The following is a 14,682-nucleotide window of genomic DNA, read 5'->3' as shown; positions in this document are numbered from 1 at the left end:
ATTGCCAATTGAAGAGGTAACGGAGCTAAATAACTCAAAAACCACAAATGATAAAAAATTAAAACCAATAGCAAATTGTCTCAGAATATCACTCTCTAAAAGTTCATGCTAAAAGTTCATTTATAGGTGAACAACACCTTTAAGGTGGCCTAGACATTAAGATTCTTCGACCAATTTCCGTGCAATCTGACAGAGCCTTCAAATTATCGTGAAGTTAGTGGGCACCGAATCTACCGATTTTCATCAGACATCGGTCAGAAAATCGATGGTCAGGTTAGAAAATTTATATCAGTCACAGTGAAATGTATCCATTGTCCAGTTGTTTGCAGGGCCAATCAGGCAGCGGGCCACGGTTTCCTAACCTTAAAGGGATACTGTCATGGGAAAAAAAATTTTTTTCAAAATGAATCAGTTAATAGTGCTGCTCCAGCAGAATTCTGCACTGAAATCCGTTTCTCAAAAGAGCAAACAGATTTTTTTATATTCAATTTTGAAATTTCACATGGGGCTAGACATATTGTCAATTTCCCAGCTGCCCCATGTCATGTGACTTGTGCCTGCACTTTAGGAGAGAAATGCTTTCTGGCAGGCTGCTATTTTTCCTTCTAAATGTAACTGAATGTGTCTCAGTGAGACATGTGTTTTTCTTAGATCTACCAGGCAGCTGTTATCTTGTGTTAGGGAGCTGTTATCTGGTTACCTTCCCATTGTTCTTTTGTTTGGCTGCTGGGGGGAAAAGGGAGGGGGGTGATATCACTCCAACTTGCAGTACAGCAGTAAAGAGTGATTGAAGTTTATCAGAGCACAAGTCACATGACTTGGGGCAGCTGGGAAACTGACAATATGTCTAGCAGCCCCGTGTCAGATTTCAAAATTGAATATAAAAAAATCTGTTTGCTCTTTTGAGAAATGGATTTCAGTGCAGAATTCTGCTGGAGTAGCACTATTAACTGATGCGTTTTGAAAAAAAACATGTTTTCCGATGACAGGATCCCTTTAAACTAGACGACATTCGTTTTTGTTGATGGACAAATCGTACATTTAAACGATTGTTTGGGGTCCTACAACAACGAAAAGATCTTTTAAAAACCTCTAACACCTATTGCCGCCTTTACAAGCGGATTAAACATAATAAAAGTATCAGCAGATGACATTGTGGAACGTTAGACGGGAGGGAACCTTCTGTAATGCGACCAAAGTGATTTCCCTTTAATGCACTGTAATAGGAGAAAAATCAAACATTTACCTTTAATGGCTCACTGGAGAGATAATCAATGCAAACTCTCCAGACAATAGGCAGTCTTTCTGTTACCTATTTAGTTGGCTATTAATAGGCATCCTCTTTAATCACTCATTATTTTCCAATTACCTTCTCGGCTGAATAGAGTACAAGGGAGAGCATTTCCCCATGCACACACTAAATGGTGATTATATAGAGCCTCTCGGTGGACAACTGAACCCTCGCAGAGAAGATCTGAGTGACGGCATCCGGTCCAGGAGTTGGAATAAACCCCTGGCAGCTCAGATGACAGCTAAGGCATTATTCGCATATCCATCTTATAAATGGATTAGTGAATAAATAAGCCTTGGAGCTGCCAGTTGTATCCCACATGCTGAAGGGATGTTCCAGAGCGAAGGCTACAGCCAAGTGAAGAGCAATGCTAATATAACATTACACTTGGAAAATTGAAGGCATTGGCGTAAGAAACATATCACCAACCCCAAACACTGCTATTGAGAAGCAGAAGAGCTAGTCATCTGTGAGAGTGGGTTTGTTATGTTCCTTGGTGGACCTTAAAGGGGAATTATCACAAAATTGAATATAAGCTTCAGCATACTGAAATAAGAAACTTCCTAAATACAATCAATTAAATATTTCAAATAAATGGTTCAAATCCCCCTAGCAACCAGGCATTGATTTGAATAAGAGACTGGAATATGGAGAGGCCTGAACAGAAAGATGAGTAATAAAAAAATATCAATAACAATGCATTTGTAGCCTTACAGAGCATTTGTTTTTAGATGGATCAGTGACTCCCATTTGAAAGCTGGAAAGTGTCAGAAGAAGAAGGGAAATACCGTATATACTCGAGTATAAGCCGAGTTTTTCAGCCCCCAAAATATGCTGAAAAACTCTACCTCGGCTTATACTCGGGTCAAGCGCAAAAATGGTCTAAGAATAGTCGCCGGCGTCCAAGAATATTCGCCGGCGTCCAAGAATAGTCTCCAAGAATATTCGCCGGCATCCAAAAACGAGACGCCGGCACCTCCAATGGGAGCAGAAACCCTCAATTTTTTGATTGAAACTTACCAGAAGCTGCTGCATTTCTCACCCTAGGCTTATGCTCGAGTCAATAAGCTTTCCCAGTTTTTGAAGGTAAAATTAGGTACCTCGGCTTATACTCGAGTATATATGGTAATCAAAAAAAACGATACAAAATAAATAACGAAGACCAATTGAAAAGTTGCTCAGAAATGGTCATTCTATAACATGTTTAAGGTTAACTTAAAGGTGAACCACCCATTTGACATCTATGTTTTCTAAAACAGAACAACCAGTCCTTTAAGATAAATGTGCATCAGATCACAGAGCACTGTACTCAAAGGGGAAAATAAAAAAAGAACAGAAACGAGACAGAATTTGATTGACTGTAGGTCCTTATAAATGGTGTCTCGGTGCAATAGAAAAGCAAAAGCGTTCAATATAAAGCATTGCACACCGGATGGATGACAGGAAGCTGGGGCTTGTGATAAATTGCGGACAATAGTTTTTATGTTTATCTCAAACTTTGGACCAAGAGGTTGGCAAAACTCCCAGACGAGACTAACTTTAAGAATCTAACTGGTGATTTGTATTGCTAGGATATACTAGCGACTATGTAGACAGGAGTCTAGTTTTTCCCTTAGACCAAATTAAAGGGCTGGTTCACCTTTAGGTTAAATTTTAGTATATTATAGAATGGCTAACGGTGCCCATACACTGAGAGATCAGCTCGTTTGGCGATGTCGTCAAACGAGCGGATCTCTCCCCGATATGCCCACCTTGAGGTGGGCAATATCAGGCCGATCCGATCGTGGGCCCTAGGGCCCAACGATCGGATCCTAATGAATAGCAATGGGCGGTCGGATCGCGGGACCGCATCAACGAATAGATGCGGCCGTGATCCGACGGGATTTTTTGTCCCATCCGATCGAGATCTGGCCGACTTTCGGCCAAATCTCGATCGGTGAAGCCCGTCGGGGGCCCCATACATGGGCCAATAAGCTGCCGACACGGTCTGTCGGCAGCTTTTATCGGCCCGTGTATGGTCACCTTAATTCTAAGCAACCTTTTAACTATTTGCCTTCTACTTCTGATTCTTTCCAGCTTTAAAACGGGGCTCACTGACCCCTTCAAAAAAACAAATGTTTTTTTAAAACTACAAATGTATTGATCATCTATTTCTATTCTATATTCCAGTCTCTTATTCAAATCAGAGCATGGTTGCTAGGGTAATTTGGACCCTAGCAACCAGATTGCTAAAACTGCAAACTGGAGAGCCGCTGAATAAAAAGCTAAATAAATCAAAAACCACAAATAATAAAAATGACAAACAATTGCAAACTATCTACATCATACTAAACCTTAATTGAAAGGTGAAACCCCCTTTAAAAGTATAAAAACCAAAAGGGTGCAAGTAGAAGAGCACCCGCTAGGATTCTGTTCATTTTCTAGCTCCATGATGTCCTGAGTAGTGACGAGTAAAATTTTTAGCCAAGTTTCGTTGTGAAAGGACGCCCATAGACTTCAATGGGAGAAAACAAATGGATGGCTGTGGACTTTAATGCATTTCAACGAATTTTCGCTGTTTAGCGAATTTTTGGTGAAGCGAAACAGGTTAGATTCACTCGTCACTAGTCCTGAAGAACAAAAAGTGTATGGCATATTTTAGATTATTTTAGGGAACAATGTATACGTCCGTGGCAGAAGGCACTTTCCCTATCTACCATTTGCAGACACTGGAAAAAGTTCCTCACCGTACACGTTCCATTTCACTGGCCGTTTTTACCACAGCGAAAGGTTCTCGCCGGCTCCAGTCCCAAAAGTGAATCTCGCTGGCGGTGGCGATAAGCAGCAGCTGTACTGTGGGGTGGAAAGCCAGGGAGGCGATGGCATTGTTACTGTCCGTAAACCAGCTTTCGCTGCCGCCCTGAAACATGTAAAAAAAACTCAAATTAGGGATGCACCAAATCCAGAATTTTGTATTCGGCCGAACCCCCAAATCCTTCGCAAAAGATTCGGCTGAATACCAAACCAAATCCGAATCCTAATTTGCATATGAAAATTATGGGTGGGAAGGGGAAACATTTTTTACTTCCTTGTTTTGTGATGAAAAGTCATCTCCCCGTCACTAATGTGCATATGCAAATTAGGATTCAGATTCGGTTTGGCCGGGCAGAAAGATTTGGCCGAATTCGAATCCTGCTGAAAAAGCCTGATTCACGAACCGAATCCTGGAATCGGTGCATCCCTATTAGAGACATGTGCTGGGAAAGAGACACAAATACAAGCTATGTCGGGGATAAACAGAAAGAATTCTGTAAAGACAATTCATTACGTGTGACCAGAAATACATAAAGCAGAACACTACTTCCTGCTTTTCAGCTCTCTTGGTTTCCATTGTTTGGTTACCACGCAATAACCAATCAGAGACTTAAGTGGGGCACCTGGGTCATAACTGTTGCTATTGAATATGAGCTGAATGCTGAGGATCAATTACAAACTCACTGAACAGTTACGTCCCATGTGGCCCCCCTTTATAGTAACTAACTACTACCTCCTCTTCAGCTCTCTAACTCTGAGTTAAGGTTTCCATACATGGATAGATCCGCTCGTTTGGCGATGTCGTTTTGGCGGTGTCGCCAAACGAGCGGATCTCCCTCCGATATGCCCACCTTGAGGTGGGCAATATCGGGCAGATCCGATCGTGGGCCCTAGGGCCAACGATCGGATCCTAGCATTCGCAAACGGGCGGTCGGATCGCGGGACCGCATCAACGAACAGATGCGGCCGCGATCCGACGGGATTTTTAATCCCATCCGATTGAGATCTGGCCGACTTTCGGCCAGATCTCGATCGGGGAAGCCCTTCGGGGGCCCCCATACACGGGCCAATAAGCTGCCGACTCGGTCTGTCGGCAGCTTTTATCGGCCCGTGTATGGCCACCTTTAGTGTTCTGGTTATTATATAGTGAATAAAGTACCCCCTCTTGTAAAATATAAGGATATTATTAGTTACCGAGGAGTTTCACGACCATATAAAAACACGAGGCCGAAGGCCGAGTGTTTTTATACAGGTCATGGAACTCTGAGGTAACTTCTAATATCCTCATATTTTACAACTGGGGGTACTTTATTTATTATAATACACAAAATTTAGTGAGTCATGTGACAGAAATGACATCACTACTCACCGTTTATAACTGATGACATCACTACTCACCGTTTATAAGGATATAATTTACAGGATATTCATGGCTTTTGTGTATTATATTAGATATAATACACAAAAGCCATGAATATCCTGTAAATTATATCCTTATAAACGGTGAGTTCTGATGTCATCAGTTATAAACAGTGAGTTCTGATGTCATTTCTGTCACATGACTCACTGAAATTTGTGTATTATAATAAATAAAGTACCCCCAGTTGTAAAATATGAGGATATTAGAAGTTACCTCAGAGTTCCATGACCTGTATAAAAGATTTTATATGGTCATGAAACTCCTCGGTAACTTATAATATCCTTATATTTTACAAGAGGGGGTACTTTATTCACTATATAATACACAAAAGCCATGAATATCTTGTAAATTATATCCTTATAAATGGTGAGTTCTGATGTCATCAGTTATAAACGGTGAGTTCTGATGTCATTTCTGTCACATGACTCACTCAAATTTGTGTATTATAATAAATAAAGTACCCCCTGTTGCAAAATATGAGGATATTAGAAGTTACCCCGGAGTTCCATGACCTGTATAAAAACACTCGGCCTTTGGCCTAGTGTTTTTATATGGTCATGAAACTCCTCGGTAACTTATAATATCCTTATATTTTACAAGAGGGGGTACTTTATTCACTATATCCAGTCACCCCAGCCTTTATACATTACATTTTTGGCTAACTATATTCGAAATATTTTTTATTTTGCACTGCCTATCTATTTACCCAGTTTTTATTTTTACACTGAATAATTCCTTTTACTCAGACTCTTCACCTTTCAGGATGTGGCACATCAGGTACCACAGGGCAGGGCAATGTACATCAGCTATACCCAGAGTGTGGAGAACAAAGGCATCTAGAAGGTACATGAGGCCAGAAACAAAAGGGCTGTAACTTGTAAATGGCATGGGGTTACTAACTGCAGGAAAAGGCAGAGTAAATCTGCACTATAAACTTTATCACGGCTTTACTGGTGTTTTAAGCAAGATTGGAAATGCATTTTCTTGATCACCTAAATCCTGACTGTCCATCTTGTGGTGCACCTGCTCTGGCCAGCAGTCATGTTTTAATGTCCACTTTTTCTATAAATCCTTATAGCAGCAGGAGATTTCTTTCTCTAGGTCACCTTTGAAGTTAAACCCGGTAGGTTTGCTTTGGACGCTGTGCCCACCATCTGCAGCTTTGACCACAATACCATATGATAATGCTAGTGGAAATGAGACAGAACAGGCTAACAGATTCATATAAACCTTGGGCATAAATACTGCTACTGATCTGCTGGTACAAACTGGTTCTTCCAGTTCAGATAACCATCTATTTAAGGCTCTAAACACTGAAACACTCACTCCACCAATGAATGACTTGCTGCTTCTGAGTCCATATATGTTATTTTTTACTTCTTCTTCAAATTAAACTTCAATTTAATTTAAAGGGATTCTGTCATGATTTTTATGATGTCGTTTTTATTTCTGAACTACACTGTTTACACTGCAAATAATTCTCTTTACAATATAAAGTTTCTTTACTGAACCAGCAAGTGTATTTAGTTGTAATATTGGTGTGTAGGTGCATCTCAGGTAATATTGCCTGGCCATGTGCTTTCAGAGAGAGCCAGCACTTTAGCTTTCAACTGCTTTCTGGCAGGCTGTTGTTTCTCCTACTCAATGTAACTGAATGTGTCGCAGTGGGACCGGGATTTTCCTATTGAGTGCTGTTCTTATATCAACCAGGCAGCTGTTATCTTGTGTTAGGGAGCTGCTATATGGTTACCTTCCCATTGTTCTGTTGTTAGGCTGCTGGGGGGAAAGGGAGGGGGTGATATCACTCCAACTTGCAGTACAGCAGTAAAGAGTGACTGGGAAAACTCTATTTGCTCTTTTGAGAAATGGATTCAGTGCAGCACTATTAACTAATGTGTTTTGAAAAAAAAACCCCATTTTTTCACATGACAGTATCCCTTTAAAGTCTCTGAAAACTGCAGCACTTACTTTGGGCAGGATTATCCCACGACTTGGAAGCATCTTCCTCAAAAGGGTATTTCTAAGTGCCGTTTGCACATCTTCTCTGACTGTTCTCACTCTAACACTGTAATAACCTTGAGATGTGTGCACTGAAAAGCCTATGAATCATTTCTAGATGGGAACAGCGTATCTGCTGCTGAAGTCTATGCTGTCAATGATAGGATGATTCTCATCAACAAAAAAGGATCTAACACTGTCATGGGTCAAAAACAGAATGAACCTTCCATTATCCTACTCCCACTATACTGGGATTGTCAAACAGACACCATTTAAGACTCTTCTTCCTGGAAGATCTTTAGCCTTTATCTGGGTCTGTTCCTTCCTCCTGAAGATTCCCCAAAACCTTGGGAGACCGCTATGTTGATCAGTGCCTTAAAAGTCTAAATCTGAAGCAGCTGATCTATTCTGTCCCTGTATTCTCAGCAGAATGAGAGAATAGATCAAGGATCTGGAATCTGAACCTGTCAAGGGTCCAAGATACTTACATGTAAGTCCCAAATTCTAACCTCGCCATCGAGGCACCCTGACGCAATGAGTCCTGGGATGGTGGGATGGAAAGTCACACACCATGGAGTGCGCCGATGTCCCACGAGAGAATGGATACAGCGCCCAGTCTTAACCTCTGTGATGTAAATATTGTGATTTACATGGGTGGAAGCCAGCAGAGTCCTGAAGGAGGAGAAAGTATTGCATAGGTTAGGAAATGCAGGCGTCAACAATGGGCAATGCATCTTGCCTCTGAGATCATTTAATGCAGTTATTCTGTAAAAAACTCTGCAGTGTCCCATATAGCTGCATCTTATGAGAAAAGAGAAGATACCATGTGCACGGCGTCGGTCTATGGCTAAAAGTTCATGAGCAAGGCAGCAAAACTATTAGCCACTTTTCTGTGCACAGATTAATAAAGAAGAATTTATTAATCTGTGCACAGAAAAGTGGCTAATCGTTTTGCTCTCTTGCTCATGAACTTTTAGTAGCACACGGACGCTCTCATTTTTACTAATTAATTCACAAAAAGCAACATTTTAATTAAATTTGTGTGCTACAGTGTACCTGGTTGTCTACATGTGTATAAACTCAGAGTCAAGCCCTAAGCAGATACGAAGGGAAAGCTGCTCGTTGGGCCCTAATCATTAGGCTCAGTGTGTAGTTTCTTGGCAGAACCCAAGGAAGACAGGTGATGATCGTGCTCTGCCAGGTGGCAAAGCAGCTGCATGCTATCACGAGTGCCAGTGGGCACAGGGAGGGGGGGGACTTACCTGTCTGGGCTGAATGCCAGTAGGAATGTAGAACGCGGGCTGTCGGGAAGCTCCACCTTCTGCAAGACAAACAAGGTCACGGGTTTAGAAATAAACAAGGCAGAAACACAAGCAATGCCCTCATGCACCAGTGAATCGACAAGAGCCCTCTGGAGAGACTTTAACCCCAAGAGTTCAACTTCGGGCTACTTTATGTCTGCTCACAAACTGCAAAGTACTATTTGATTGTAACTAGGTGTGTAAGGTATGTAACCCAATTACTGATGCGTGCCTGACATTACATACAGAAGAATAATTATTAGGAGATGGCATAGCAGATCTAAAGTTGGGCATACACTGTTAGGGCAAGGCCAGACATGGCGTTTTTACGCTACGTTTTTAAAAAAGCTCAGTCAGGCGTAAATACGATAAACTGCACTACCACTGAAACTAATGGAAAAAGCAATATGGCGATTCTCACATGGCGTTTGCAAGCCGAAATCCGGCACGGGACGCCAGTACTGGCGTTTTTCAGCAGAAACGCAAGAAACTACCAAATCAATAGATTCAACACTTGCTTGTTCTGTGACAAAAAAAGTAACGCAATTTCCCTCCCAACCCTCATTTGCATATGCAAATTCGGATTCGGTTCGGTATTTGGCCGAATCTTTCATGAAGGATTTGGGGGTTCGGCTGAATAGAAAATAGTGGATTCGGTGCATCCCCAATAGTAACATAGTAAGTTAGGTTGAAAAAAAGTTACACGTCCATCACGTTCAACCTTTTAACTCTATTTTAACCTGCCTAACTGCTAGTTGGTCCAGGAAGGCAAAAATAATAATAATGATCAAAAATATCTTATAGGGGGGCTCCCTTTCCTAGCAGATGTATTAGAGCTCATTCAAATAACTGATTCCTGTACAAACAAAATCTAGGCTATTCTTACACTTCTCACCTTGCCCTCCCATTTCATAAACCGGGTCTTATCCTCCACCAGGCATTGCAGAAGACGTTGGGCTCCCTGAGCTTGCAATCCTCTCTCCCGTCCAGCCAGGATCCGGACTGCATTCTTCTCAGGAGCTACCTTCATGTCACCACCAGTGCCGTCACTGCAAGCTCTTGGAACTAGACACAGGAGCTGACATCCAGGAGCAGGCGGACTTCATGGAAGCCTAGTGCACAGGGAAAGGAATGAACAGCCTGATAAGAACAATATGTTCGAAGGACAGAAACATTTCTTGCTTATCTCCTCTACAGACACCCCCAAATTACCCCCCATCAACATTCTCTATACAGGAGGAAAAAATGGCGCCAACAATTATTGTAGTTAAAGTGCAAGATAATCTATGTAATACTCGAAGGTGCATGCAGTGACCTTAAATGGGTGGTTCACCTTTAAATTAACTTTTAGTAAGCTTTTTATATATGTATATATATATATATATATATATATATATATATATATATATATATATATATATATATATATATATATATAGAATGACTAATTCTAAGCAATTTCTCAATTGGTCTTGATCCCTTTTTCTTTTTATTATGGTTTTTGAATTATTTGCTTTCTTCTTCTGACTCTTTCCAGCTTTCAAATGGGTGTCACTGACCCCATCTAAAAAACAAATGCTCTGTAAGGCTTAGGGATGCACCGAATCCACTATTTTGGATTCGGCCGAACCCCCGAATCCTTGCGAAAGATTTGGCCAAATACCGAACCAAATCCTAATTTGCATATGCAAATTAGGGATGGGAAGGGAATTTTTTTACTTCCTTGTTTTGTGACAAAAAGTCACATGATTTCCCTCCCCGTCCCTAATTTCCATATGCAAATTATGATTCGGCCAAATCCGAATCGTGCTGAAAAAGGCCGAATCCTGGATTCGGTGCTTCCATAGTAAGGCTACAAAATGTACTGTTATTGATACTTTTTATTACTCATCTTTCTATTCAGGCCTCTCCTATTCATATTCCAGTCTCTTATTCAAATCAGTGCATGGTTGCTAGGGTCATTTGGACCTTGGCAACCAGATGGCTGAAATTGCAAACCGGAGAGCTGCTGAATAAAAAGCTAAATAACTCAAAAACCACGAATAATAAAAAATTAAAACCAACTGCAAATTGTCACCGAATATCTCTCTTTATAATACTGAAAGATAATTTAAAGGTGAACAACCCCTTTAATACATCTCTGGTTCACTTGTTTGTGCATAGGGCAGTGGCTGACGGGAATATTTGTCCATCGCGATTATTCAAGTGCGACGGAGGGAGACAAATCACCTGAAAATGTGTCTCCATTGGAAATAACTGAAATTGCTGGTGATAAAACCAACATATCGCAAAGTCGCCAGAGGTTTCCTCCAGAGGCAACTTTGGGCGACTTTACGATATGCTGGTTTTACTGCCGCCAGCCAGTGCCCTAAATAGGATCTCTTGTTGAGCGCTACAGCTCAGCCTGTTTTGGGCATTACCCGGAGCACAGCTGTGTTCTGTAGATTAAATGGCACTCAATGGGGACAGAGCCAACAACTCATTAAGCTGCGTTGGGAGGGAACTGTTGCCTCAATACAGGCTGGAACACAGAGTATCTTTTTTGCCCAGTCCCCTCAAATAAAAATGCCATCTAAAGCACCAAATAAGCTTTGCCCCAAAATGAGCTAATTTATATAATAATTCCATAGGAATTAACTAATTATAGGAAGACGCAGAAAGGCTTTTCTCTCTTGCACATTAAGCAGCACCTTTATCAAGGGTCAAATTTATTTATGTGAGGTTTTTTTTGACTCACATGAACTCTATTTGACTCGAAATTCGAATAGTCGACTAGTTATTATTAAAATCGAACATGTAAAACATTGCAGACTCGAAAACTCGACTTGAATTCGACCAAAGTCGATTTCCGTTCTCTCTCTACAAACAACTCCAAATTGATCCCTGGACCTCTCCCATTGACTTATACAATGATTTGGCAGGTTTTAGGTGACGAATAGTTGAATTCGAATTCTTAAAGGGCCAGGGTATGAAAAATATCGAAAATGACATTTTTCAAATCAAGTTTGGTTAATTCCCTAGTCGGATTTGACAGCGTAGACCATAAAAAAAATAGAAAATTTGAATTTTCAATTCGACCCTTAATGGAGAAGTAAAGCTTAACTAAAGAAGTAGCTAGAAATGTTGTACATTATGTTTTGGGCTTTTGTACCAGCCCAAGGCAACCACAGCCCTTTAGCAGTAAAGATCTGTGTCTCCAAAGATGCCCCAGTAGCTCCTCATCTTCTTTTCTGCTGTTTCACTGCACATGCTCTGTGCTGCTTTCACTTACTGAGCTTAGGGACCCACTCACAATATACAGTACACATAGAATAGACATGTCACAATATAAGGCTGATTAGTAATTAATACACATAATTACTACATGGCAGCACAGAAACCAGTGCAATTAGCATCAGAATTTAATAATCAGCAAACCTGTAGCATCATCTTATATTACAGCCAGGGAAGCTCATTTTCTGCTGGATAATTAGTGACGAGCCCTAAGCTTAGCTTCTCAACAGCCAATCAGAGCCCACTGAGCATGTGAGTGTCACAGACACTTTCCAAGATGGTGACCCCCTGTGGCAAGTTTGAAGTCCTGGATCATTGCTGCTATTGACAAGCGGAAACTTTAGGCTAGTGCAATAAGTTCACTATATAAAATATGGCATTTTTAGCCATATTCATATTTTTATGGTTTAGTTCTCCTTTAATAAATCTGCCCTTAAGGATTCACTAGTCACGTTTGCTACAGTCTGCGCCTAAAGTACTGATCTTCCAGGCTCAAACACCAGAGACAGGGCCATCGACTTCAAACTTAGATTTAAAAAAACCGGTAAAAAATTGGAAAGTAATTGAAAAAAGTCTATTTCTCGTGAGATAACTGAAAATAACGGAATGGAAAAAAAGTGTTTGGAAGGTGAACAATCCCTTTAAGGCTTATGAAAATTCCAAAATATCCATAGATAGCGAACAAAAAAAAAAACAGATGCCCCTAATGAATCCTGGGTTGCACCAAACTGGAACCTTTTTAATCGGCCAAACCAATTCCGAACCCTTAAAATCACATGATAACAGAAGGTTTCAGTTTCTTTCTTTCTTTCTCACGTCCTCCTTTCTTTCTTTCACACGTTTGTGCAAATAAAGGTTTGGAATTGGATTTGAAATTTGGTATTTTTCTGCTCAGCAGTTCAGAACTTTAAAGTCACGTGATTTTAAGACATTGGATTCGATTCAGCAGAACACGTGCCAAACTGAATGCTGATTCGGTGCATCTCTTCTAACAAGAGAGACGATATATATTTGGATGAGCAGCCATGTTTTGCCTTCCAAACAGCTGAACCACAAAGTAGAGTCATGCGCGGGTCCATTTTTTGGAACCCGTACTTGACCCGTCCCCGCAACCCGAATTCTTACCCGCTTGGACCCGCTGACCATCAAGAATCAGGAAGTGCTGTCATTGTAAACTGGAAGTGACATCATCGGAAGTAGACGTGATCAGAAAAAAGGAGTAAATATCGCTATTGAGAAGACCCGCGGCCCGACCCACGTCTATACCCGCACCCGGAACTTCTACCCGCAGTGTACCGCAGGTTTTTGCGGGTATCCGACCCACTGCAGGACTCCACCACGGCTGACTGTCAGTCTTCTAGATCGTCACTTCTCCCAGCATTCTGAGTAAGCAAACACTTTTTTTGGACAGAAATCACTGTAACTCATGGAGCTTCTTATGCAGGTCAGTACCATAAGACTAGAAGATAGCGGGACTAAACTTCAAGAAAACATTGCAACTAAAAGTAAAAGCACTTGAGATAACAGCTCACATACATGAAATCTAGGAAACAACAGCACAAAGGGAATGGTCAGGCCATCTAATTAATGTTTAACCACAATAACATTTAATGTTTCTGCCAAAAATAATTAAGGGCAAACTTCTCATTTGATGGATGATATTTCCCCCGTTTTTTTTAGTAAGAAGCAGCAATGTTTTCTTATTTAAGGCCCATGAAAATAAAAGGAAGAACGAGAAAACATTGGCAGCCGCACTGTACACAGAGTACAAGTATCAAACAGAATTTATTGGCAGGACAATATTTTGATTGGCAGCCGGGGCCATTACAGCTTTAACCATTTTGCTTCGGAGTGGGGGGAAAACACGATTACACAGCCACATGCCACAATGGAAACGCCCCGACTGAAGAATAAACCACAATTCACTTTGCACTCCAATAACGTAGCCAGCAAAGTCATGCTGGGAGTTGTAGTCTCATCGAGCTCCTCTGAAGGATCCAAATGATGATCGGAAAGCCTATGGAGAGGCAACAGTTTGTCACCCATCCTGCAGTGCTGGAAATCGGGCAAGGAGTATAACACAAGCTATCGTCCCATTGGTCATTGTCTTTACCCATGTGACTAATGCCCAGGGAAGTACATGCTGTAAATTCAGATTAACCAGCCAGATAATTGCTTTAATTCTTCTACCTTCACTAGACAAACAAAAACAAAAGCTAACTGCTGATTGGCTGCTGTAGCTATTTTGTCCCTGCAACCACATAAAAACCAGAAAGTGTTTTCTCATTTCCTTCCTGTGAATTTAAGGGACGCGCAGAATCCAGTATCCAAAAAAAAATCAAGAACATAAAAAAGAATATTTTTTTTTCTCTTTCCCTCGTCTCCCTAATTTACATATGCAAATTAGGGTTTGGATTCAGTTCAGCATTCGGACAAATGTTTCACAAAGGAATCGGGATCTGGCTAAAATAGTGATTTCCATGCACCCCTAGCGAATTTGTGACATTGCTGGAAGCCGCTGTTCGTCTATTCCCACACTTTCCGAATGATCTCTCTTTCCTCTTTCATTTACATTAGGGATGCACCGAATCCACTATTTTGTATTC

The 14,682-nt window shown here is 41.0% G+C and overlaps 1 protein-coding gene across 7 annotated transcripts in view; it reads right to left on the bottom strand.

Moving 5' to 3' along the window:
* LOC121402910 (activating molecule in BECN1-regulated autophagy protein 1-like) overlaps window positions 1-10,012 on the bottom strand; it is a 64,756-nt gene extending 54,744 nt beyond the window's left edge. For 2 of the 7 annotated variants that reach the window (XM_041589779.1, XM_041589782.1), the window contains exons 1-4: window positions 9,699-10,011; window positions 8,765-8,823; window positions 7,991-8,174; window positions 4,018-4,190 (exon numbers count right to left, since the gene is read on the bottom strand). In XM_041589779.1, the coding sequence (XP_041445713.1) occupies window positions 4,018-4,190; window positions 7,991-8,174; window positions 8,765-8,823; window positions 9,699-9,833 (551 nt within the window). In that variant the 5' untranslated portion in view covers window positions 9,834-10,011. Of the gene's footprint in view, window positions 1-4,017; window positions 4,191-7,990; window positions 8,175-8,764; window positions 8,824-9,698 lie in introns of all 7 variants that reach the window. The other 5 variants (XM_041589780.1, XM_041589781.1, XM_041589778.1 and 2 more) reach the window with 5 other exon arrangements.
* Between the last annotated feature and the right edge of the window lie 4,670 nt (window positions 10,013-14,682).

Source organism: Xenopus laevis, chromosome 4L (genome assembly GCF_017654675.1).
Source record: "Xenopus laevis strain J_2021 chromosome 4L, Xenopus_laevis_v10.1, whole genome shotgun sequence".
Classification (NCBI taxonomy): Eukaryota; Metazoa; Chordata; class Amphibia; order Anura; family Pipidae; genus Xenopus; species Xenopus laevis.
The sequence above is the reverse complement of the archived record's forward strand: the minus strand, read 5'-3'. Positions and strand labels throughout refer to the sequence as shown.